The sequence below is a fragment of the Odontomachus brunneus genome, unplaced genomic scaffold (genome assembly GCF_010583005.1).
Source record: "Odontomachus brunneus isolate Ranch 3 - 2012 unplaced genomic scaffold, Obru_v1 Obru_scaffold_006, whole genome shotgun sequence".
Taxonomy (NCBI): Eukaryota; Metazoa; Arthropoda; class Insecta; order Hymenoptera; family Formicidae; genus Odontomachus; species Odontomachus brunneus.
The window spans coordinates 3,675,171-3,702,288 of NW_022639456.1; the positions used below are offsets into that span (position 1 = coordinate 3,675,171).

General features: G+C 44.6%; 1 protein-coding gene across 4 annotated transcripts in view; it reads right to left on the bottom strand.

The window, feature by feature from the left end:
- LOC116853240 (potassium channel subfamily T member 2) overlaps nt 1-27,118 on the bottom strand; it is a 149,997-nt gene that overhangs the window by 12,666 nt on the left and 110,213 nt on the right. For all 4 annotated transcript variants that reach the window (XM_032834230.1, XM_032834213.1, XM_032834205.1 and 1 more), the window contains 15 exons: nt 26,804-26,878; nt 24,427-24,510; nt 24,236-24,330; nt 16,141-16,324; nt 12,219-12,383; nt 10,032-10,252; nt 9,367-9,564; nt 8,726-8,952; nt 7,946-8,512; nt 6,421-6,582; nt 5,851-6,004; nt 2,841-2,849; nt 822-927; nt 568-695; nt 142-393 (listed from right to left, as the gene is read on the bottom strand). In XM_032834230.1, coding sequence (XP_032690121.1) covers nt 142-393; nt 568-695; nt 822-927; nt 2,841-2,849; nt 5,851-6,004; nt 6,421-6,582; nt 7,946-8,512; nt 8,726-8,952; nt 9,367-9,564; nt 10,032-10,252; nt 12,219-12,383; nt 16,141-16,324; nt 24,236-24,330; nt 24,427-24,510; nt 26,804-26,878 — 2,627 coding nt within the window. The remainder of the gene's footprint in view (nt 1-141; nt 394-567; nt 696-821; nt 928-2,840; nt 2,850-5,850; nt 6,005-6,420; nt 6,583-7,945; nt 8,513-8,725; nt 8,953-9,366; nt 9,565-10,031; nt 10,253-12,218; nt 12,384-16,140; nt 16,325-24,235; nt 24,331-24,426; nt 24,511-26,803; nt 26,879-27,118) is intronic.

Consider the following 27,118-nt stretch of genomic DNA (forward strand, 5'->3'; position numbering starts at 1 on the left):
TCACCGTGAACTGCCGCACGACACACCTTCCGCCGGATGACTCTCTCTCTCTCTCTCTCTCTCTCTCTCTCTCTCTCTCTCTCTCTCTCTCTCTCTTTCTCTTTTTCCGGCGGAGGGTGGTAAGCGCGGGGCGACACTCACTTGAACATAGTCTGCACCGCGACGATTGTGTTGCAATCAGCCAGCGTGTCCTCCTCGGCGGAATTGTTGAGCTCCTTGTTTACGACCACGACGTTCTCGGCTAAAGTGATGCCGGCTCGCAGTAGGTCGTCCAGGCAGTCGATGGAGCCGCGCATCCAGTAGACCAGCGGAAAGTAGGACACCGCGTCGAGAAACGCGATTTCCGGCTTCCTCTCCAGCAAGAGGATGATCGGATTCAGCGACGTTTTCGACCTGGCAAACGGCCCCGCTCGTTAATAGCCTGCCAACTGTGCTCGCGCGTACGCGTCGCTCGTCAGGCAAAGATCACGACCCTCTTGACCCTTGGCGGCGCGATCGCGGGAATAAGACATTTTCGCGCGGAACGGTCGCGCGTTTAAGAGTATCGAGGATGAATGCGACAGCTACCTAAAATGCGCCCTCAACGGTATTATAAAGTTGTAAATCCCGTTACTGGCGTAATCTGCCGCCAGTATGATGGTCTTGTTCTGCCAATTGTACTCCTTGGCGTTCCTATAAGTGCAATGCTGGCACACCTGGTGAAAGAACGACCGAGAGAGAATCATGAGTGACACGGTAAGGATTTGGTTTTCGGATTGTTTCTCTTTGCATTTTTCGTCACTGACAATCGTCAGTCCGCCGGTTATACACCGCGAGTATACCTGAGCCAGCTGAAGGCAACAGAGCGGCTTTTTTTCCTTGAGGAGGTAGCACAGGGTCGGCGAGACTCCGATGAAGGGCGAGACCGGCGGGAATCCCTTGACGATCCTGCAACATCGTCGAGACTCCATTACACGTACTCGCGACGTTTCTGTGCGACGATGATATCTAAATTCCGCCGACGTGTTTCTTATTAACGAACGTCGCCCAGGAATACGATCTGCAAGAGACTACTTGAGGACACGCCTCGATATCCAGTTAAAATTGGAACGATCACGTCGCGCTTTGCATTAGCCACGACCAGGTGGCGATTTGTCTGGGACTTACGAGACTTCAACGCGACGGTTCGATTTCGGCTGTCTCGTTCGCCGATTTTCTGGAAATTTCCGAGACGAGAGTGCCACGCGGGAGACGAGAAGAGGCAAGGCGAGTGAGTCGTTTTATACCGTCTCTCGGAATCCCGCGAGTATCGTCACGTCACGCGATCCGAACGAGACGAGCCGTGTGTGAAAATAGTGCTCGATATCGCGACAACGTCTTACCCGAGCGGAAAACATTTATAACAATCGCGATGCCGTCGGCCGTAATTTATATCCACGATTAATTGCGCTCAAAGTGTTCGGAAACATCGCGGGGCGGAATTGATGGTGCCCGACATACGTGGTCTCCACTTCGACGCTTATTCTCGGTCATTATTAATCTTCACCTTTCGGGGGGTGGTTAACGCGTCATTGGGCGACCGCGAGTATTATGAGTGCGGAATTACTGGGCAGTCGTTGTTTTCGACGTTATTACACAACACGTCACGACGTCGACACTACACGGAAAAAACAACTCTGTTAGTGTAACTGGATGTTCTGTTAATCAGATGAAAAACTCGATAGAAACAGAAAGATTCCTGTAGGAGGCTCGCACTCAGTCAATTGTTCTCAATTATCTCAATGGAATTTCAACGAATGTCTAGACGACTGCTTTCGGTCACAGTAACAGAAATATTATCTCCCATCAGCGAGTTTTTCGTTCGGTTTCCGACTTATAAGTAAACCTACCTAAAAGGTACACTCCGGTTTCTTTCTAATTTGACACAATGTAGAAGGACAAAAAATATTTAGGTCATATTTTTTCATTTTGGCCCATTTTGAGTTTCACGGGCAGTTTATAGCTTTTTAATGTTCTCACTCCTATCATCAACATGTATAACAAAAATGCATAAGAAATAAAACTGAATACAAGATACAGGCGTTTTTGGTTTGATGATTATGAAGTCAAATGTGTAAAATTATTTGTACAAATAATAAAATATTTAAACATTAAAATATTTAAATAAAACATAAAAACTTGAAAAAAATTATTTATACAAATAATTTCTCGGTTTAGCCGAGATTCGAATCATTTTTTATTAATTTAGTACAGATTTAAAATATTTCGGTTGGAATCTCAGCAAACTCAGCAAATCTTAGCTAAAGAAATTCGGAATGGTTTCTGTCTATGCGATTTTGTTAAAATTTTAATTAAAATTGCTGGATTTCTCTCTTTCTCTCGGTTTAACCGAGATTCGAACCATTTTTGACTAATTTAGCACATACTTAAAATATTTCGGTTGGAATCTCGGCTTGATGAGAGGAGTGAGAACATTAAAAAGCTATAAACTGCCCGTGAAACTCAAAGTGGGTCAAAATGAAAAAATATGATTTAAATATTTTTTGTACTTCTACATTTGTGCCAAATTAGAAAGAAATCGGAGTGTAACTTTTGAGTATATTTACTTGTTAGTTATACAAACTGAAATTTCTCTTTTCCGTGTATCTTTGCTACAAGCGAATTTTTCAAGTTCAGCTAAGACGCACCGCTACGAGCGTGAACTACGTATCGTGGTGTAATCAAATATAAAGCTAAGATCAAAAGAGAGATGTGTATACAAACATGGAAGTATATATATATATGTATCCTGAGAAAAAACGAACAAGCGAACCAAATTCACCGAGATGTGATAAAAGCGTAAGAAATGAGAGAGGACTCACCCTTTGAAGCTGCTGGACGGAAGTCGTGCGGCAAGACGGCAGTGTACAAGGACGATGCAGGAAGGAAGACATCGAAAACATCCATGGAGGACATATAGGGTGTCAGGCAGGACAGCATCGAGCAGCGATTCAACGGCACCGTCCGGTGCCGTTAGTGAAACAGGCATCGAGAGACATTGAGACAGGACACATCAAACCATCGACTTGCACGATTATACTTAAACGGATCGGATAAGAAAGATCCGGTGCGTCGGCATGAGAAGTTTGCGCGCGGAACTTGAACATACTCGACCGTAATATCGTATTCGACGCGACGGTTCAGACGGAGAGAAGTGCGAAATAATAAAGATATGCGTATAACGAGGAGAGAGAATCTCTATAAATCGGTATCTATCTTCGAGCTAAGTGGGATCCTACTTCGACGCTATGTTGCTATGAATTTTTCTTCATCTACGTACACTGAGTCACAAAACAGCTTGGATGCATTTCGAACACTGAAGCTGCGACGCTTCAACATGTCAAAATTAAAAGCAACTGCTGCCGCGTATGAATCGGTTATGAACACAGAGTGCATTAACACGTATTAATATGTCATCACGTATTCTTACATTTATTTTCGCACTCTGCACTGTCACTTCGGCTCCTGTCATAACCGATTCATATGCAAATGCGTCAGCAGTACCTCTCAATTTTGATATCTTGAAGTGTTGCAACTTCAAGTGCTCGAAATGCGTTCAAGCTATTTCACGACTCAGTTGTAAGGTAAATGTCCCAATGCCCGGACATGTACCTAACTCCGAACACTCTTATTATTTTGAATATTTCTCTAAATATTTCATCTTTCAACGTACACTAAATATAAATATTAAATGTATGTATATCAAATATTTATATATACCAAAAATTATATGTATGTATTGTACGTTGAAAGTTGAAATATTCATATTCAAATATAAAAATAATAACAATGTCCGGAGATTGGTACATTTACCTTACTCTGTAAATTTCTCAAAGTGAAATTTTTCTCGAAAAGTGGAGCGACAGTCGATTCAGTCGAGTGACTACTCACTCACAGAGTGAATTCTTCGTTCAAGAATAAAGAATAAATGTTTTTTTGCAAAATTGTGAAGGATGAGTTTGATGTATTTCCCCCACTGTCTCACAGAAACATAAGTCCGCTTCAAGTTAAAATATTCGCTTGAATTCTAAGAATTCATTTTATAAATTTGCCATCTAAATGTATGGATTAAGAGTCAGGTTTGAGTGAAAGATTCACTCTTGTGATTCGGAGTGACAGTAATGCCACTATCGCCTTGAGTGACTTTTCACTCATTCCGAGTCAGATTTCACTCCAAGAAATCTCGGGAGTATGAGGACATCTGACAGAATGTACTGTGTTGCTAGACTATAAACGAGCATAACACTAGCCTTGGTCGAATCTAATTGAGGAGTGGAACACGTCGAAAGGATGAGTACGTTTTCCCGGCGTTTCGCGCATCATTCTAATATTCCGAGCAGGTCGACACTTTTGTGAATGGGATTCGCGAACAGACGAGGACTCATTAGCGTTGTCGCGGTAATTGCGCGCGGAACGAGTCGCATATTTCGCTCTCGCGCACGACTCACGCCGAAAGGCCCTTAAATACGACTAATACGCTGTCCTACCGACGAGACAATAACACTGCATCGAGAGCATCTAAGATAAAGATAAGAGTGCATCGAGCAGCCGGAGCGTGCACGGTGCATACTCGCGCAACTCACGGAGCGAAGGTACCCGCGTAATCGTCCTCTCTCTCTCCCTCTCCCTCCCTCTACTCTGGTAGTTAGAGGACGGACGATACGATCGTGGTGGCCTCTTGACGCGTTCGCGTTTTAGTACTAACGAGGTCATTAAATTAAAAGCGCGCCGGCACACGACCGTATCGTCTTTCTCCTCAGGAGGACACGGGTAACCCCACCGTAAGCCCGTGGAAGACTCTTTCAGCGAGATTTTATGGTAAGGTAAGACAGAATTCAGCGCTGACAGATGCAATTTCGAAGGTGAAGAAAGTTCGTATCGTGCTGTTCTTCAATTCTCACCCCGACGATTCCTCCTTCCGAGAGAACTCGGAAAAAGCAACGTGGATAGGTATTACTTTGTTTAGGTTACGGAGTGTCACGTATCACGCGTACGCGTGTAAATTGCGCGACAAAACTGCGGGAAATTTGCATCAGAAGAGACACTATGCGGGGAAGAAGCGAAGCGATCGAGCGAGAGGACGAGTGGCCCGCTCGAAAGGTCGCTTTGAGCTCTTCAACTATCGGATACAAGGCGTTATGATCTTGTCGACAAAATTACTTTACCAAATTGTCCATCTCTTTTGCCAAGTTTGCACAATTTATCGTACCAATAGAACATGACGCGTATAATTGAAGAAGAAAACGAGCGAGATTGAAGATGACGCGTCAACATCAACATACTGTTTCACTAGTCTTCTTCGGATATTTGAATCGTTGTGCAAATATAAAAAATATATATAAAATACATACAATATGCATAGATATATAAAAGTATGTATATAGAATGCACATTAACAATTCGATGCACAAGACCGCGTCATGCAGGTGCACGAGATAAAGTGCGAGATCGTATCCTCCTCGGAGGATCTTATAATCGTGCTGTAAAATCGATACATACACACACACATACGCATATAAATATATATATTTATATGTATATGTATGTATGTATATATATATATATATATATATGTTCATAACAGATATATTAAACAGATCAGAAGAAGAGAAAGGAGGAGGCAGATTCCCGCTAATGAATAATTTTCTCTACTCGACTGACGGACTCTCTAATGAATCTCAACGAGCTTCTTTCCTCGTGCTGCTATATAATCGTCAAGGATCGACGTCGTGATATCTCCACGGGATCTTCATCGACGTGACGTGTCACGTCGATAAGTGGCGAGAAAAGAGAAAAAAGGAAACGGAGGAAGAAATGGCAAAACATACTTACGCGATCTTCTCGCTCGGCGATCGCCAAGGAACGTCGTCGTCCATTTCGTCTTCCGACTCGTCGCCTTCGTGGTCCAAGGACTCTTGACCGGGCAGGTGCAAGGTCGAGCTGGTTAACATGTCCGGGACCGGTAAAATACTCGGTCTTCTGCTCCCTGAAACATCACGAGCGAAATTAGCTACTAGAAGGAGAACAAGAAGAAGGAGTTTTAAACTACTTTACATACGCAGCGAAAGTGTGTCAGTTGCACGAGGACGCCACTTTCAACGAAATTATGTCGCGCAGATAGTGCCCTTTAAACTCCGCGCGTGGTGACCTTTAAGCAGACTCCGGTCTCGTCGTTAACTTAACTTTGCCGCTGGTAAGTCCGCGCTTAGGTTCAATACAAATCTTATTTCGCGGAAAATTAGTCTGTTTTTCTTCTATACGCTTAACGACAGGCTACGAGCGGTGCGCTTTGTTATTTAACGGGCTTCAACGGACTTATTTTTCTCTGCTTTCGATAACGAGGGAAATGATCGCCGGCATTCATATCGGAAATGGATCCAACGATGAGGTATAACGACTGACCTCTCCTTTGAGTGAGAATTTCCGGGCTAAGCAGATTGGGATTCGGGTCGAGAGACCGTGGCACATCGAGGTGATTTCCGGTGATTGGCGTTTGTGGCGTCGATCCTCCCTCTTTCAGGCACTGCCTCGAGTCCCCGAACCCTCCGGGGTCGAGATAAGTCGCTGCAACATGTAAAGCCGAGCGCGATGAGTGACTCTGATAACAACCCGCGCGATATTCAGCGGCTTTGCAAAATTGCCAATGGTCGAGGAGAGAGAGACAGGCGATATGTCTCCGCTCTGTAACCGATAAATAGAGAAGAATCAGAAGTGCGCGGACGTAGTTGAGCAAAAATCCGTCGCGTATCGTCCGTATCGAGAAACCAAACGGCCCGTTTGGAAAGAAAATATCTCGCGCTGACGGCGAAAGAGAAAATGTGATATGTAAGGCGCGACTTCAGGGAACATCCTGCTCTGTTATACTCTCGTTCTTTCTTTCCTCCGCATTTTTCTTCGTTTGTAGCCGCGTCTTTAGACGCGCCCATCCAACCGATGGCGTTTCAGGTTATCGTTCAATCCGGGCCAGTTCGCGCTCTCGCGGAATCTGTCGCACGGCGGGTTAGTTCAAATGCCAGACATGGATCCGCAATGGAGCGAGCAAGCGAGCGAGAGAATATTTTACGGCACAGTCTCGCAGTTTCCTATTCAGAAGTCGCGCTTATCGAGAGTTGTTGGTAGCGGGCGCTGAATAGCGGGCAAACAGTATAGCGCGTATACACGCGGATTACACGTAAAGCGAACGTGCAAGCGTAAAACCGCACACAGAGTTACCGCGTCGGAAAAGACACGCGAGTGGAAAGGAAGGAACGGCCAGACGTTTCGGACGCTTTATCGTCAGTCAACACTGCCTGCGGATTTAATCGCGCGTGAGATTCGACACACGCTATTATTTCCGCTCTTCTACGTAATTTCACTTTTATAGCGCAACCATACATTGTACGGCTGAGTTTTATACGATGATGACAATGACGACGACGACGGCGCGGTGAATCGACCGAAGGGGATGAAACGGGCGGATTCATGAATCACGCGTCCAGAAATCACCGCCGTTCCTCCTTTCCCCGGGAAGCGATGCTCATTGTCCCGTCTTATTATCTCGCCTCGGCTATACATCCATAGCGCGAAAGCGAGCGTGTCTCGTGTGAGTGTACGTGTGTCTGTCTGCGATGAGATTCGGACTGCTAACGAGCGTATATCTTCCAGGCGATACTTGACTACTCTATTCCATAATGTCTACCAATGCGGCAACCAAGTATATGCCAAAGAAATATGGATCTAGTAAAAAATAAATGCAAAGCACTTTAAATTACAGAAGAGAGCTCGCGATCGGTCGCGATCATAGGTGCTCATTTCGGATTATCAGTCCTCTGTACCTGTTAGTCAGGCTAGATCGAAGAAGAAGAAGAAGAAAAATAAAAATAAAAAAGAGAAGAACAAGTATAAGAAGAAGAAGAAGAAGAAGCAGCGATGCGCATGCGACACTCACGGTGGACATCGGATGCGAGTAAGTTGTAGTGTTGGATTGGTGTGGGCGTGCTAGGGAGGACCTGCAAAATAACCTGCGGCGGCAACGGGGCCCTGTGACCCTGGGGACCGTTTTGCGAGCGGTCCTGCGCACGGGGCCCCGTGCAGGTCTCCTGCCTGCGGAGTGTTTCGCTCAGCGCAACGTTACAACTGTTGGAAAATTGCCGGTGCGCGTCGGCACCGTTGCTGATTGCTGTACCGTTCCCGTCGCCGCCACCGCCGCCGCCGCCGCCGCCGACGGTGCAGCTGGTCGATAGCGTAGTGGTGGTGGTGGTAATGGTCGTCGTCGTGGTCACCGTCGACGTCGCCCCCGTGGAGTTCATGGTCGCCGTGGTAGTGCTGGTTGTTGTGGCGCACGTCGTCGGGCCGCCGCTCGTGCACGTCGCGTCCGACTTGGTCTCGACGACCACCTGCATCCCCTCGCCGGCGACGCCGCTCTGATTGTTCGCCACCACGAACGCGGAGTTCTCCTCCTTGGTGATGCTCATGTAGTAGCAGGTGTCGGTCTTCTTCATGATGTGCCGCGGCCCTGCACAACCGGAAGAACTTTGACGCTCACGACTCGCGGAGGATCGTGTATCGACGAGACGTAACTTCGCGAGACGCAAACTTTGAGGACGAAGGAGGGAAGGGGATCTTTTCGATCTCTTGTCTCCTCTCGCTTACAGAAAACGAGGACAAAATCGCGCAAAATCGACAATATAATGTCAAGAGTGTACAAGTGATGGCGCGGCGAGATTACCAGGATTCAACAGAATGGTGTCCTCGTAAAATTCCGGAAGCTCCGCCGGTCTGACCGCGACTAGCGCGACCCCGTATTTCCGGTGACTGTGGAAGGACGCGTAGGTGAAGGACTTGCCCTCGTACTCCCCGAAAAAGCGGGAGTCGCCGAGAATGATGTGATAGATCTCGTTGCCGGAACATTTACCGTACAGCCGGTGCCACTCTTCCTGCGACTGTTGACCTTCTCTGCGGAAGAGAAAGATCCCATTCTTTTACAGTGTCTGCCGACACGTTCGCGGTTCACAGTAAGAAGCGTCTCCTTTCATCAAATCATGCCCGTAATTGCGTGTGAACTTTGGCATTTGCGAAACTGTTATGATAAGGAATATTTGATAAGCAAACGTGCAACTGAATAATTACTCGCGCGGCAAATGTATGAAATATCGGCACACGAATGCACAGTGTACACGTTATTGCTTGCTTTACATGAAAATTTCGTTATTATTTGCTTTATGTGAAAATTTACATTTGTATTGAAAACAGTCGAAAAATAAACGAATGCGAAGCCCACGCGTCTGTACATACGTGAGCTGCACGTGGACTCTGTTGGGCGATGAAATCGGGATCTCGCGAAAACTTGCAATACATTTCGGTACTTACTGCCCTCTGGATGTGTGCAGCAACAGTGTGACCAACGTGGATGCGCCGGGACACGTGCAGTTGTTCGCCAAAAGGGCGTACTTAAACTCGTCCTCACACACCACGTGCTCCGCGAACTTCACGTGGAGCTTGTTCTCCGGACGGAAGATTTGAACGTACTGAGGAACGTTGGGCGCGAAATCTTTCACCGCCCAGGATCTGCGATCAACAAGATCATATTCCCCGTGAGATATTCGGATTCTTTCCTCCCTTCAGTCCACGTATTTTTTTTATTTATTCCCTTTTCAAGAATTTTGCGACTGAACCATCGAGGAAAACCTCGGAGCGTGTTCAATGTCCCGGACGAATCATGAGCATCGCGATACGCGCCGTGAAGTCTTTGAGCTCGTGCACGAACTGCTCCTTAGAAATTCAACCGGGAAGTGAGAGAAGTTCAGTGATTAAGATCAACGGCGCAACTTAGTTTCCTTACGAACTCCCAAGTAGAACTTAAATGAAAGAAGTCCGGGATATGCGCGGTGTGTGTACACGCCGACGAAGAAAATATCGAAGAGCGCGCCGTTGGCGTGATTCTCGCCACGAGAACGCAAATTCATTGCGGAAATACTGATTTCGCGGCAACCGCCCCGGCGAAGCGAGCGCGATTATTCCCGTCGATCACTGACCTGAGTATCGTGTGCTCGTCGGCGGCGGTCTTGTCGGCGTAATTCCTCGCCGCCAACACGAAGCAGGCCTCCGCCTCGTTCATCCGGGCCCTCGCGAGATCGCCGTCCTTCAGGCACGAGCCCTGTATGTATATCACCCTTTGCGCCCAGATCGGCACTTGCAGGATCATCCGCATCGTTGTGTCGAGCTCCATCGGCGACAGCAGCACCACGTAATAATCCTGCTCGGGCCGTGTGCGATTATTAGTGTCGAGAAATGACGAGATAAACCAGCGCGAGCACGTGTATAGAGTGTCCCGAAACTCGCAAATCCGCACTTTACCCCGAGAAGCTCTCTGAATAATTTAGAGTCCATTTTCTTTACAATGTGGAGACGTTGAAACATCGATACTTTTCGAGTGACCAGAAAAGCGAGATTTCTCGTGAACTGAATTTCAGACGACTAAATAACAAAATTACTTCACTTCGATCAAAAATTTCAATTTAATAGAATTTTAATTTGGGACTTGGCTATATATACTGAGCATTATATATACTTGGCACTGAGAAAAAAATTATTAAATTTCAAAAAACGTCTGTTTGGATAGTACTGTGAAGATATTTATTTAAATTAAATAATTATTTTCTAAAATTAAATAAAATTAAATAAAGAAGTTTTAGATATAAATTTGTTTTTTTAATTTTAGAAAATAAATACTTAATTTAAACAAATATCTTCACAATACTATCCAAACAAACATTTCCAACGTTTTTGGAAATTTAGTAAATTTTTTTCTCAGTGTATAGTACTCTCCATAAGTTTGCAAACGCAGATAAAAATAAGGATATTAAAATTGATATAATAATTCTGTTTTGCACTTACCTTTAGAAGATCGGCATTTATATCATTTAATAGAGCGAAGTTTCAAGTTTAGGAATCTATTTTCTATATTGCTGTGCGATGAAGTTTAATGGATTCATGAGCAACCGAAGTCAAAATGCTCAATTTTATTTTAACCCTTAGTAATACGGAAACACAAACTTGTAGAGAAATTTTTTCAAGTAAATTGTATAGAAAACTTCAATCTTTTACACGAAAGAAACTAAAATTTTCACAGATTTTTTCTTGCATTCGTGGTATGTCTCAAATTGAGAAACAATTTTTCACTTTGTCCATCTCGTTTTCATAAAGGCCAAATTACACTAGCAATTGGCGATTCACGATTGAATGTTGGAACTGGACCAATTGGAACAAAGCAAGCTTGAGGCTCGTTGACTCGTCAAAATTTAATCTTCAATCGTCAATCGCCAATCACTAGTGTAATGTGGTTTTTATGAAAATGAAATGGACAAAATGGAAAACTTTCTTCTCAATTTGAGACGTGCCACAAACGTAAGAAAAAATCTGAGAAAATTTTAATTTCTTCCGTATAAAAGATTGAAGTTTTTTATACAATTTACATGATGAACAAATTTCTCTACAATTTTGTGTATTACTAAGGGTTAAAGTAAAATTGAGCATTTTGAATCCGGTTTGCTCATGACTCCATTAAATTTCATTGCACAGCAATACAGAAAGTGGATTCTTAAACTTAAAATTTTGCTCTATCAAATTATATAAATGCCGATCTTGTAAAGATAAATGCAAAATAGAATTATATAATAAAATATCCATTTTAATATCCTTATTTTTACCTGTGTTTCCAAACTTATGGAAGGTACTGTATGTATACGCGAAGATGTGTTGAAAAAGTCGCCATAGACAATGATTTCCCTTGACACACATCTGCGCTAAATCATTTTGAAGTTACTCAGCAAAAATTAAGATCGCGAGTTCTGGAACACCCATTACACGGAATGACTAATTAACACGATACAATATCTTTATATTCGCGTGCTGTATATGTTTTCGAGTTCTTTCGATGACATATAAACGCTAGTGAACGTGAGTAACGAGTGTGTCCAGTTATATCTTATAATAGCCCGCTGACTTCGTCAGCTCTCATGGCGACCTTTGCCCCGATTTCATCTTTCGCGACATTAAATTCGAACCCGACGACATTTCGGAATTAAACGCGCCATCTGCTTTAACTACTGCGGGATAAGCCGAAACCTCGGCGGGAAGTTTTTACGGTGGCTGTGAGTGCAAAGTCGCGGGTGCGAGGCAAGCGAAATATTCAACGGACGTGAATTCGTTCGTCGCCTAACCTGCAGCAAGGGGTGGGCGTAAAACTCATTTAGAAAGTCCATGATGGTGTCGGCTTGCAACGTCGTGCTGCAAACCACCACGTGTTTCTCGCTCTGCGCCCTGTGCGACGAGTACGAGCCGCCCAGCTTCTGCCGTTCCATCCACGTGAAAGCTAATTGTTCGAACTGCAACCGATATGAGATAACGATTATGCAATCGGCTAATGCACCTGCCTGTTGTGTAAACCGTAAACGTAACTAGGTGGAAGGGAGAAGAGAGGTGGGAGATAGTTCGTTGGATTAACAGACGAACGAAATACCACCCGTGCGAAAATGAGAGCAGAGGGAGAAGAGTACCTCGTAAACAGAGTTGTAAAAAACGACTGTTTCTTTACGAGATACTCGTCAAATATTCGATCTTCTAATGTTTACTTAGTCACGTCGTTTATGCGCGACTAAAGAAGATCCGAGAGATGATTGAAACATTCCGAATTTCGTGAGATCACTCAGTAAGAGGATTGTTCGTATAACGCTCGTTCGATCTGTTGAAGGTCGCAATTTTCCGAAGGATTTATTGTTCTATATAAATCGTCGATTATATCTTCCAATATTACGCGTTATGGCTGTATGAATGTGATGCGTGCCGGTGACCGCAATTTTACGCGTTTTCACTCGCAAGTTTCCAATCGTCCCTGTCAAACTTTGTCACCGAGGTCATCGAAGCGTTTCTCTCTCTCTCTCTCTCTCTCTCTCTCTCTCTCTCTCTGCCTCGGCAAAGGGTATAGGCTTTTACATCGAATTATTTTAAAACGTACCCACGCTGTGCTTTCGAAAGCGCCAAATTTAATCGAACGCGGAAACGCGATGGTGGACATGACGTACGCGGAGAGGAAAAGGGGACCGACGTGTTGACCTATGCGAGTTAACACGTATATATCTCGTGTGCGATTGGCAGGCAATTTGACAGATAAATTACAGCGAGTGTGACGAGGCTTTCCGCTGTTGAGCGCCACTACGCAATCAGTCGATGGACAACAAGTAGACGCGAGTTGTCCGTGCCGCGCTTTTGCGCAATTAATAATATTCTTTGGCCAATCGAGTTCCTCTGCTAAACGCTAAAACAATTTTACGATTAATCACCAACTCGGCCGCGATATATTTAAATCGCCGCGCTTGCGATCGTTTTACGCTCATCGCGCACTCTCGTCGCTCGATTTTTAGAGGGAAACTTTACGGCGCGCTATCCCGGAACAAAAATATTTAACCCTTTCAGGACGGGGGCTTGCTCGGGGAGATATTATACGGAATTATTAATTATGATTATACGGAAGTACGTATTCTATGGGTTCTTGGGGTCGTTGAATCCGAATTTGAACTTAGATTTTTAAAATTCTGTGACCCAAGATGACGGAAAAAATGATAAATAATATAAATATCACTCAATTTCCGTGAAATTTAAACTATGAAACTTTCTAAAGATACTTTTTTGAGAACTGAAATCGAATATTTAAAATGCCGACCAAGGAAAAAAAATTTTTAGATCTGACCCGACCTGATCACATCTGCTCATTTCACTAATTCAAATTTAGAGAGGATGAAGTTCCACGGAAATTGAATCATATTTACATAATTTGGCTTTAAAATTGCCATATTTTATCCGCCATTTTGAATTTTACATTTTTTACTTCAAATTTGGAAAGAGCACCCCAAAAAATCCCTACATACTCATTTTTGTGAATATCGGATCGATAGTTTCTGAAATACATGCATGAAGGCCGTAGAGCCTTTAAAAGATGTCTCGCGTTCTGAAAGGGTTAATAAGACACACAAAGTCTAGTGTGCGATGCAATTTTGAAATAAAACTCTTAATGCTAAATTGCATATATTTATTTTTATATAAAGTTACCCGCGGAAAGCATCCCCGTGTATCACATTTTAGTACACAACGGATAACGTGATATGAAAGTAATTCTTGAATAACACCGTTAACGAGACTTTGACGCACGATAACGCAACAGAAAGGAGGCCTCTGTAGCGGAAAGTTTTCTCGGTTGCGAGCCAATTGCAAGAAAGAAGAGTTGATACAGTAACGCGCATCCAAGAAAATACACAGATCTTCGTTACCGAATTTTCGTTAGTCTCGTACAACCGGTTACCTTTTTTCTCAGAAGGCGGCGGCCTGTATGTAGGCGCAAATATGTATCTAAACTGCATCCAGCTTACTCAGATACGCGAGAAAATGAAATGATCAGCAACAAAACAAACTAATTTGATATTTTAGGTTCCTGTGTTCATCTTTCATTGGATTTGTCTTCGATTTGTTTCGTAAACATTTCAGTCTAGTTTTACATTAGTTTTACTTTCGTTTCGGGTTTTGTTCCTCTCTAAAAAAATACACTGGAATGTTCACGAAACGTCGAAAACAAATTCATGAAAGATATAGCACCAATTCGGAAGCCAAATTGAGTAGATTGAACTAGTTGGGGATTAACATCTGAACTAGTTGGAGATTAATATCTGTTTTTTGGCTTAAATAATAGACAAATCTATAATCAAAATTATAATTAATCGTCATATATATAATCGTGAATAATTTAATTCATCATATTAAAGTTGGAGTAATAATTAATTTTATGAATCGATGACATTATTTGTGAGTTTATATATAACAATTGATTAATCTTGAATATTGATTTGCCAATTATTTTAGTCAATAAAAATTATCACCGATTAATGCCTAAATGTAATCGCCTTCAACGAGAAAGAGAAAAGAGAAAGAAAGAAACAGTGAAAGATATACAGAGAAAAAGAAGGAGGGAGAGAGAGAATAGTCGGTGGAAGATAAAAGGTAGTCAAAAATTGAAAAATCTTCCCGATAGAAGGGAAAAAGAAAATGACCTTTTACGCAGCGAATATTCTTAACACGGAAACGATCCTTCTTTTTACGATCGGGCACGAAGCGCACTACTTGATCTCTTCTCGACGCGTATTCTCTCCGCCGGTTACGCAAGAAATAAAAGTGTTATGTGCGGCCGGACGGAATAATAAATATCCGTAATGGCGAGGGTCAACACCGTACCGGGCGGTACAACCGGCAGTCAAGACGGGCCCCGTTTCGGTTACATTTACGAGCTTCCCCGCGGTGTGTGACTTGAAAATAACGTCTATAAAAGAACGGTCGCGTTGTGACGCAGAATACGCTCGCAAACCGCGTCAAACGAAATGAATACGCACGCGAGTTTAATGCTACGCGCACCCTCGCGCGAACATTGCTCAAGGAACAGCCCGCCTCCTCCGGAGGTAGTGACGTCGGTAGATGCGCAAATCGACGTGACGCGTCGCGTCACCTTGCTACTTGCAAATGACTTGGACGTTGAATTTGGCAAATTGACAAACTCTAAATTGCTTCCTATGGAACTCTGTACTTTCTGAAGTCATAATCAGTGCATTCTTCACTGAGGTACTACGCTTAGTACTATTTAGCTCAGTGCTATACTTGGTAATATTAATACTATGCTGGAGTTGGATTTGAGTTTTCAATTTGAATTGCATAATACATACACATGACGTTAGATTTGTAATCGCGATTCAGCTGAGGAACTCACATCCAACATCTCTAAATTAAAATCTGAATATCTCACCTGAAAGCAAATTTCAAGGCCTATTGATATGAATCTAAAATTCATAATTTTAAATGTAAATTTGCCTTGCGTGAAACAAGCTTCAAGAATATTAAATTACGGATCTTAGACCTGGTTAAAAATCAGTGAGACATAAGACTGTGTGGTAAAGTGTGGGTGTTCTAACTGAAAATCAATGAATGTTCACTTCATCATAGGTAGAACAGTCCTCTTACTGATTAAGTCGGAAACATGTTTACTGATTCACTCGAAGAGAGTGCATCCGCGGAGACACGCAATTGCATGTGTACATGCATACGCACCTGCGTTGGTAATACTATGAGCGCCACGCAGATCATGATGACCATGTAGAGCTGCGATGGCCAAATGTCCGGCACGATGTCCCCGTAGCCCACGGTGGAGAACGTCACCACGACGTAGTACGTGCTTTGGAACAGGTTCAGGTGTCTGTGCCCGGCTCTCTGGAAGTGCTGGATCCCGCATACGCTGAAATACGGAAAATCCATCGGATCGATCGGAGGATAGCCGCAAGGACAGACACGGCGGAGGCGCATGATTGTAGTCACTTTACATGCGTCCGGCGTAAATTCACGTCGCCTATAACGACGGCATACGCTGGACTGCAGCTAACGTAAATTCGCGTTTCCTATAGTCGTCGCTGCAGGCGATGCATTGCCCTGCATTAAATCGTCGCGAGCCGTCGAGAATCAGCCAAGTTCCATAGTCGTTTCCCCGAGAGAGAGAGGGAGGGGGAGGCTTACGTACGTATGAGCTCGCATCCGTAAGCTTTAACGGCATCGAGACGATTTCTCCACACTTGGGATTCCACGAATACATCGTTGTGTGACTGGAATACGAATAGCTTTCGCGATTTCTGTAGATTATGTTTTACCGCTGTTTCGCATCGCCTTTATCGTGGCGTTTGTACCGTCGACACTCTCCTTTCCTCGATCGATTAGCGCGTCGTACGACGTGTCGCGGCGGCCTCGCGAAAATCAATCGCAATTAGCGCGGGCTCTTAACTTTGCGCGTCGACTTAATCGGCCCGACGCATTCCAGCCTCAAACGGGCAAATTCGCTGAGCTGTTTCATACCGAGAAGAGTGAGTCAACCTCTCTTTCTCTTCCCCTGCTTCTCGCCCGTTTCTCCATCTCGTCGTAATTTTTCATTCGGACGCGCCTCCCTCGCCCATAACGAAATGAATGCACAATTAGCCCGGCCACTCGAGGCAGGACAAGATAAAGCGGCGCCCTCTCGGCCGTCCTTCAGTCGCGACGGAATTGATGTAACGGCGCAAGAAAGGGAAGAGATTGAACCCCGCGCGTTGAGGAAACCACCGAGACCGAGTATAACGGGCGGCGTTTATAAACGGCCGGTATCCATTATGCATGCCGCGGCCCCGTTTCTATATCTATATCGACGTGTATATTTGTGCACCTTGTTCATTTTTCCTACCGCCCTCCTCCCCCGCGCCATTTCGCATCATCGTGCTTCCGTCCGACGTGTCGTGACAGTCGAGAGAGCGTGCCCCCATCGCGTGTTTTAATTAACAATATAGGCGGATCGATCGCGTTTAATTTATTCAACATCGATAAGAGTCTGCCACTCTACTCCCTCTCCCCCGTTTCCCCCGATATAATACAAATTACGCGACGCGTAACACTTTGTAATCGTAGCCGGCGACAGTAGAGGAAACATTCGTTTCGGAGCGGAGGCATTCGCGACGCGTGATGAACGTCGACGTGATGAGCGCGGTCGCCGCTCGAACAACATTGAAACACGCGCTCTCGAAATTCGCATTACGCGACGCGTTCGACCGCGGGGGAGCGAGGGAGAGAAAAAAAAACGAGAGCACACTACGTCGAAACGGTTGGCAGTCACAGTCGCGTTTTATCTCCTCTCAAAGTGCGCTCGTCAGCGGCCGTCGCGTTTTCGCGAGCCAACGGCGAATAATATGGTCGCGCATTTTCGCGAAAATTTTCATTGTTCCGCGTACAAACGCGGTCGTTTGTTAGTGTCGGTCCCGCTAACGAATCCCGCCGTCGCGCGCTTGCGACGGTGTCCCGATTCAATTGAACATTATTATTTCGCCGGCAACAAGCGACGCGGCCGACATAAAAGAGAAAGAGTTGCTAAAAATTTTCGTGTAGCTAGAAACTTCGTTTCGTCGCGTGGAAATTCTACGACGAGCCGCAGAGGGAATTCTGGATTCTGCCGAGAGTTTGAGACATTTCGAGAGATATCCTGCGGAATTATTATTCTCTTTAACGAGGAGCAACAAGTGTATCGTAAAGAATAAAACGAGGAAAAATCGGTGATTTGCATGCTGAGAAGTCTCAGAGCTGAATCACTCGACCGAGACGACGAGTTAGACACGACGGAGGAGCGGCAAAGATCGTATTACTTTAACGTATTATGCCGGGTAACAGGTGCTACAGCAGTAGAAACGTCAAAACGCCGGCAAGAGTGCAACCCGCATATCATTAAGGATAATGGAATGTAAGTATACAAACACGCACGGGGCTGTCGTGCGCGCGGAGATTATTAACACAAGATTTTCATCTCCGTACTCGTTGTCGGTACTTGAAACGTCCTTTCTCATACGCGTGCAAACACACACACACACACACACACATACACACGGACACGCCCGAGCAAACTTTGCCGCGGAGAAAGACAAAATCTCCGTTCAACGTCTATTATTTGTCACAGAAACGTTGAAATAAACGCAACGAGAAAAATCGTCAAATTATAAGTAGCTGAATCTCTCTCTCTCTCTCTCTCTTTCTTTCTTCCTCTTTCAATTTTCAAATATGACGAATTGTTGTTCGCGAACAAATTCTATCGATTTCTTTCAGCTCGACCATTACTCTGTGCCGACGACGTCGTTTGGAATCGGTAGGGGAGTAATTTGCGGAAATGTGGCTCTCGCGAAAGTTAGATGTACGAAAGTGGTCGGCCAGCGGTACGTTGCTGTTGGTAGCCGACCTAGACGGTGGTTAGCTACAGACGCGATAGCGTGCAATCGAGACTGCAGCGCTTATCGTGCATACCGCGCTCTAGCAACACGAAAGTCAAGCGACCCGCTTGCTGACGCGGCCGATAATTAAGTATCTCGAGCAACGAAGAGAGGATCGCGTGAATAATTGAGACCCGCTCGAGGACGGTGGAGACGCCCGGTAACAGAAACAAAACCAAACGAAAAACAACACGAAAGACCGAGTCGGGCATTTAACTCTTCCAAGAGGATACTGACGCATGTGTGTATAGCAAGTTGCAAGACGATTTAGACACAACGAAGTTGTCGGAAGTTCGCGAAACTACCAGAACTGAGAGTTACTTACGGACTTTTGCTCGGTAATTATATATATATATATATATATATATATATATATATATATATATTGTTAATTATAACTAGTATTAATTATTACTTAGTATTCTCTAAATTATGCTCTCAGTTATATTATTACGGCGTAAATCTGTCAGTAATGACTCTCGAGTGTGAGAGCTTAGTGAACTCCTGGCTTCATTGTGTCTGCTATAAACTGGCTTGCAACCCGTTGCATGCTTAAATAATTTAAATTAATTTTTCTTTCTGAATGCAAACATCGTGTGGGCAGGGATGTAACAGACAGTACTTGAATAAACATTCGCCAGAAGAGTCTACAAGTAAAAGGGATCTCGTATGATTGACGAGCGTCATATTTGTCACAGAAAATGAGATAATTTTTTTTATTTGAAAAAATTCGTTGAGAAGATTACCGAAGAGAGATGAAACAAAACGTATTGCCGTTGTCTCCGAAGGCAATCCTCCTCTCTTTCTTCCTTTCTTTACGACGCACGGCGCTCTAGACTCTCGTCCTTGTCGCAGGTAACACATCCGTGACAAGGGCGAGCGAGCAAGTGCGCCGCTCTAGAATCACACCGTAAATAATAAAGCGCCGCGATCGATGGTGATACCAATCCATCTGCACAAGCCGGCGTGCGATTACTTATTAAAGTCTGTCCCACATATCGCGATCTGGGTCGATCAGGTGTGTGTTTTGTCATTTCTCCCCGCCGCTTTCTCTAATACCGTGGGAAGAACACGGTGTTCAGTCGCAGTGATTCGTCAATCTGCCGCGGAATGTTCAACTGTCCGTTGCTGAAAAGCACTTCATCGGAAAATTGAAAACGGCCGGCCGGTCGAGAGGCGAGCTTGTGCACCTTGTGTCGCGAAAGCCGTTCCCCGCGAGACAGAATAGCCAATACGCCGCGATACTACTATTAAAGTATCAAGTTGGTAATACCGCTCATTACTGACGTTACAGCGAATCTAGTGACGCAAGGAAGCGTCCGATTATCTTGGTCTATTGTCACGACGTGACGTCAGAGATATCGTGGCGTATACGCCAGCCATACGATGCGCGTACCGAGAGGAAGAAGGCCATGCGATATGCGAATTTATACACCTGGAAGCGGGGCTAATCGCGGCTCGAATTTGTCGAGATGCTTGTCACTATTCGCGCACTAGAAATATGGCGAAACTTTTACGTCATCGTTACTGTCGCGCCGCCTGCGAATGACGAGTTGTTAGTTTTTTTCGCAGCAGCAGCTGCTGCGTCAGTCATCCCTTCAAAGTTTACGTATAGATTTTTCGATAGAACTGATCTCTCTCTCTCTCTCTTTTTCTCTCTCTTTCTGTCTCTCACGCGCGTATGCACACCGTAGAACGGTGCAGTTGCAAATTAATCGCGCGCGTCGTTGACGCGACGATTCGCGCCGTCTGCGTGTGACGGATAATTGCTTTTTCGCGTCTACACAGTCGACAGATTTTTGAGAATCCCGGAATTTTTCGGCCGAATGACAGTTCCTTTGCGGTGCGTGGTACTCATTTTCTCATCTGCACCTGCACGCACGCGAGACGCCAATTTGTGGCGCTTCATTCCCGGGAATGCTCGGATGTCGATTCGCGAGCGTTCTATCACAATGTTTTTGTGTGTCTAATTCCTCCGTCGGTGGTATGTAGGCCACGATGGAACCTCGTGAGCGAACGGCCATAATATCCGAAATTGATTCGCGCATGCGGACGATTCGTTCATTACTGCGATCTCGACGGAGCGCCTCTGTCGGGTCGTTTAGCGCGAGATACGGCTTTATTAGAAGATTAAACAAGACGAACTGCAGTCATCCGCGGACTGGATTCGTAAATAGGAACTTCTCCAGCGCCAAGGTGGTGGTGGAAACTTTTCTCGTTATTCGGATAATACAATAAGTCCCGCATACCATTGCAGATGAAATATGTTCGTTATGTAAACTTAAATAATGCGGATGCTATGGCGGAAATTTCATCGCGACCGTGTTACGACGGAGCTCGCGGATGTTACTTCGCGATTTACACCAGTGGCGCGATTAACATGTACATCATCAACGTATGTCACACATGCATAAGTGACGCACCGATTTTTCTCACTTCAGAGAGAGAGGTTCATCTTTACTCAAATTTTATTTGACTACCAACGTCACATGTGACATCATCCCCATGACATTTTTCATTGTATATCCGCCGTATAAACAAGCCAAGTCTGTTTCACACAATTGCACGAAAACAAATGTAATGTCTGGAGAGAATTGCTTAAACAAACTGTGATAATGGACGTGTTAATCCTTAGGATACGGAGCAGAGCGCGGAGCTGAACGCTCCGTGTATGGCCGATGCTCATCCGATCGCTCCTATTTTACATGCCCGCAGACCACAAAGCGATGGTTTTCGCTGATCAAATATATATACGATGCTCTAAGGGTCAACGCAAGTTGCACTTTTGCGCAGGCGAATTTATCGTGAAATACGAGAATGGGGCATCGCTTTGAAACACAGCGTTGAAATTTTCGTGTCGTGCACGAGGCTGTGCCGATTTGCGCATGAAATTAACGCGCAAATCGCCGGTTTCGCCAAATTCACGCGATGAATTGCTCGCCACCGCGACGGCTTGCGCGAGCAAGGCGATCGTTTGTTTTTGCATTTCAACGCAGCGACGTGAATTACTTCGCACGTTTTAATTATTCAGTCTGAAATTTGCAGCGAGAAGACGCGACACCGACTGGTGGGGCTCTCGTGCTAAACACACACGTAAGCGCGAATTGCATGACGGTAATATTGTAAGAGAGAGAAAGAGAGAAAGGGAGAGAGAGAGATACGAAATGGTCGACGCGCGACAATTGCCGTAATTCGCTCGCTCTAATAACGAGACGGCGCCGCCGATCGTCTCCACAGTTTATTATCGATCGAATGCGGAAACGCAAAATTGATATTTGCGCCGTACACATGTGGATTTAATATCACCGCCAGGATTGAAATTGCGGCCAGTTAAAATGTAATATTTGTTTAACAACATTGGTCCCCTTAATCGACAGTGTTTCCATAGTGTGTTCCTTTTCCCAGTTTTCACACTTTATACACGATTCAGTGACAGACGACGTAATATGTCGCTTTGTGAATAATTGTAAATTTACACTCGCTTTATACGCGTGCAATTGAGCAGGTTACTCTTCAAAATTGCAAAATCCCACGTGTCATCTCGCAAAGTGACGACTGACTGCGAGTTCAAGAATATCAAAGTATCCTTTGGCTTCGTTCTTCTTAGAATCCGAGTTGAAATTTTAGTTTCATTTCCGACCTGAACTTTCTAACATCTATATACTCTGAAGTATACTGAAGATCAGTGTGTGCGCGTGTATAATACACGTGGCAATTGAAGTCCTACTCAACAACTGTAAATGGTAGAAAACGTACAAAATGCCACTTGTGGGTTCTCGGCAATGTTGGTAGCTTAAATGGACTCAAAAGAGACTGATGTGGGCTTTAGAATATCGAAACATACGTGAAATGTGGGATATCGAGGCCGAATATAGGATCAAAATTTCGGCAAACCGGAACTTACTTCCGCAAAAACTTACGCCAGTCCGTCGAAGAATATATTTTAGACAAACAGGGAAGAGTGTGAATAATGCGATCTTACCTCGCGACTACTATATTCATGCAATTACCTCCGTTAATTATGATAGCGCTCGCGTAACCCCGCGACATTTCGCGTCGCTGCGACGCACGACGGCGCGCGGACGGACACCAGTCGAGTTGAAGAGTAATTAACAGAAATTGATGTAATGTAATTGCACAAAGCGGAATTTGCGAGGCTCTCTCTTCGATTGGTTTTGTTCGATTTTTACTGCGAGCAACGGGCGTGCGTGTGTGAGTGTCGTATGACGCCCCGTAGAGAGGGATTAAAATCCGCGGCATTAACACTAATGAAGTAATTAATTGTCGCGCACTCGTCGTCTCTTTGCGTACCGTAACACGCCGATTAACACGGCGAGTACTTTGTAACTTGGAGCGCGCGGAACTGCGTCGCTCGTGCAGACTTATACCGGCGCCTCGGATTAGATGTCTGCGGTGCGCCAAACATTTACTCCGGCTTAGCTGAAGTTTATGCCATAACAATACCGTCCGCGAAACTTGGCCATAATAACTGCCGAACACGGGTAAACGTTTGACTGCGATTCGGCAAACAATCTGCACGGTGAACGGCGGCGGCGGAACACAAGCAAGCAAGAACAATTTCTGCGCGCCGCGGAGCTGCGTTACACTCCTGATTGTTAATTGAATGCCGTGCCTCCCTTAAAGATCGCCAACATGCGTTTCGTTCAACTGCTTATGAATTTGCGCGCGAATGCGTCCTCTCAATTAACGCTGCTTTAATTAGAGGCGTCTTCGCCTCTGAGACTGCGAGTATCTCCTCCGGAAACTATCTGTGCGTGTAATTTGATACTCGGACGGATCTTGGAGAAAACGCGAACAACGCGATGTTATAATCGCTTCCACGCGATCGTTACTCTCGCCTTGCCCGCCTTACGTAACGATCGCGCCGAGGCACGCGGGAGAAACAATAATTTGTCTGGATTAACCAAAAGTCTCTAGTGAAATTCGAACGAACCGGGATGTCGGTTGGAAGTGGCGGAATTCTGATCGAACTGACAAGATTTCCGATTAACCCCGGAATCTTGTTTGGTTAAACAGAATTTTGTCGACTCGAACAGAATTCTGATGACTTCAAACGGGATGCTGGTTTGTACTTCATCTGACGTTTGATGAATTAAACTGAGCTTTTCTCTCCGTGAAAGAAGGATTTTGTCGAAAATTTGATCAAAGTGAATTATAATTTAGTTAAAGTGGGATCAATCGAATGTTTGATAACTGCGACCAAAGCATTTCGTCGTTATGTGTGATTTATGCCTTCTCAATAATATATGTACACAAGTGAAAGCGTGATAACATTAACCAAATTGTATATATATATATATATATATACCAGACATCTTTCTCCAAATGCAAAAATAATCTTTTTTTCGTGCACTCACCTAGTAAAGACAAGGCACAGTAACGTAGCGCTAAGGATCATCAGCTGCTGACTCAGCGCCGACTGGGACTTCTGCATCGCCCTATGCAGGTCGTTCTGGAATATGATTACCGATCACTGTCGAGCGCGCACCAGATTTAAGCACGACGCAAGCTACGGCGGCACAGCCGGCTCGGACACGCAGCTACTTACGAACATATTCTCCAGAGAGTGCTTCGCCAACCAGCAGTTCAGGAACACCGGGATGAACAGGTTTCTCATCGGTGGATATAATAACTGCAAATGTAACATTAACATCTGTGATCGCGCGTATTGACCTTCCACCCGGTGCTGATCGCGCTTTGTGAGCCGTAATTGCGACTCTCCGCGCGTGATAGGCATTAATCGACTATGATTTCCTTTGACTAAAATAAAATCGGCAATCAAAGTCAATTGATTGTCGTGTACAAAGTCACAAATCATTTCAGCGATTGATGGAATTAATAATTAATCGGTGCATAATGAATCGCATCAACGCTTGACTGATAATTAATTTCGTCTGCCGACGAAATTATTTGTAATTTTATGCATGACGATTAATCAATTTTATTTATTAATTTGTCCATTATTTTACTGAAAGGAAAGTTTTGCCGATTCATGATTAACACTGCTTCGATTATGCGCGAATTTGTCGCGGAATTAAGCCAACTGTGCTCAAATGCATACTGATTTTCCTAATAAAATAATGAGAAACGAAAAATATATAAAAAAAAAAGAGGAATAATGTACGAAGATATGACCTGCATTTCTTGATTTCTTGATTCGCGCGTGTGGTACGCATTTTTAATGGAAGAAGACACGATTTTTCTTTTAACGTTAAATTTAACGATGTTTAATGACCTACTTCTGTCAAAGCGGTTAAAATGACAGGATCTTGGAAAAATATATAATGAATGGAAAAAACATATCTACTTATACTTCTTTTCTTTTCAGTTTTGTTCGATCGCTGTTAAAAATGCAAGATTTAAACAATTTTTATAAGAAAGCAGCTGAAACCTCCCAGCGTTTCCCGGGTTATCAGAAAGCGTCAGAAGGGTGAAATCAAGGAGAGAGGCTGACGTGTCTAGGTTTCACGATAGCTTATATTTACCGCAGGACCTTAGAGAATAAGTATGCAAAATTTAGTCCAAATCGATCAAAGGGTTTACGAGTTAATATAGGGAACATACAGATGTTCCATTTTATATAAGATCCGTGTCATTTTGAACGCTTTGGTAGTTCTAATGTTAACAAAGAGCGAATCAAGCTTTGTAATTTTGCCGTCTGCCGGTGACGAATGAAGAGTGACAAAATCTTCGTAATCGAGCGCTCGAGATAAATATCTGACTGTAAAAATGAATGAAGGATGGGATTGGCTCGGGCTGTAATGAATACGCCGATATCGATTGCGCGCACGGTCTTTCAGACATTTTCGGATCACGCTGTCTCTCCTCGCGAACACTTTTTCTCGTCGACCGGTCGATTTGTCTTGGACCTCAATAATTGATTCATTAGATGAGTAAGCATCCGTCCCAGCATTTGCAAAACGCTTGCGGTCGCCATAAATGGCTACGTCTGTTATCAGCCGGTCGCAGATATTTACGGTGCAAACACGAACGCGGCTGCTCGATCTGGGCCCCGAGTTTGCTCATTGTTGCTTGCCTTCCAATATCAAAGACCGACCGTGGAGAGCGTGTGGGTCGGGTTTGTACACTGAATTTTGTATATACTTGGAGCTTTTGGCGAGAATAAAAACCGATTTTGAGGGAAAAAGCTCCGACGATAACACTCCCGCGGTATTTCCCTCGACGTCTGCTTCTCGTGACGCACTCGTCTGCGTGAACCCGTCCCTTCAGTTCGAAGGACAGATCTCCCCGGTTCTTTAATGAACACGCGCCTTTCACAGCGTCGTGATGAAGCAAGGCGCGTATGAACGCGAACAGAACCGGTGTCTCGTAAACATAGCCCCTCGGTTTACGCGCCACACAAACGCCGTCGCATAATCCAAAACTAATAAGGTTAAGCTAATTAAATTCCGAAGCGCAATACCGAGTGCACGTAATGTCGTTACGTACCGTCCGCCGTGAGATAAAGGTTATCCCCTATGGGGCATGCAAAGATCGATACATCAGAGCCGGCCGCGTACAACTTTGTCGCGAAGTCAAGTCCGTATACTTTCACACGAATATCACTCCGTCATACACATATGTTTCCCTTTTGTTTTTCACGCCCTCTTCGCTGTCCCTTCGTTCCTGTCCGCCGCGTTATCGGTCGCTAATTACAGCCCCGCATCGCATCGCGCCGTTGTGCGTTGCACAAGTCGACGAGGCATTACTTTTTGTTTAGAGAAAATAAAAAAAGAAGCAACCAGCAATTTTTCCATGCGCAAGGGAGACGCGACGCAAGAGCCGAGCCGTACGTAGCGTACGGCGACGTATATGGAGATGAGAATTGCGCCGTTTCTTTCGCATTACGAAATTAAAACGAATGTTGACGAGACATAAGAGCGTAACTCTAAAGATAAAGAAATATAATCCTCTTTAGGACTCACCGTGATTGTGAACGGGATCGTGTTGACAAGTTCCAGGATGAAGTGGAAGGACAGAAGCTGCTGCCAGACGTTTCCCTGCGAACATCACGAGGATAGCTCAACACACCCAGCGACAATTTTACCAACGTAGGAACTCGTGAAAGTATCGCCGCGGCAATAAAGTACTTGCGCTTCGCCGTCCTGCATTTCCCTCGCGGATGTAACTAAGATAAACTCGCGGTAATGAAATTGAAATATATAGAGGAAGAGAGAGAGAGAGAGAGAGAGAGAGAGAGAGAGAGAGAGAGAGAGAGAGAGAGAGAGAGAAGAGAGGGG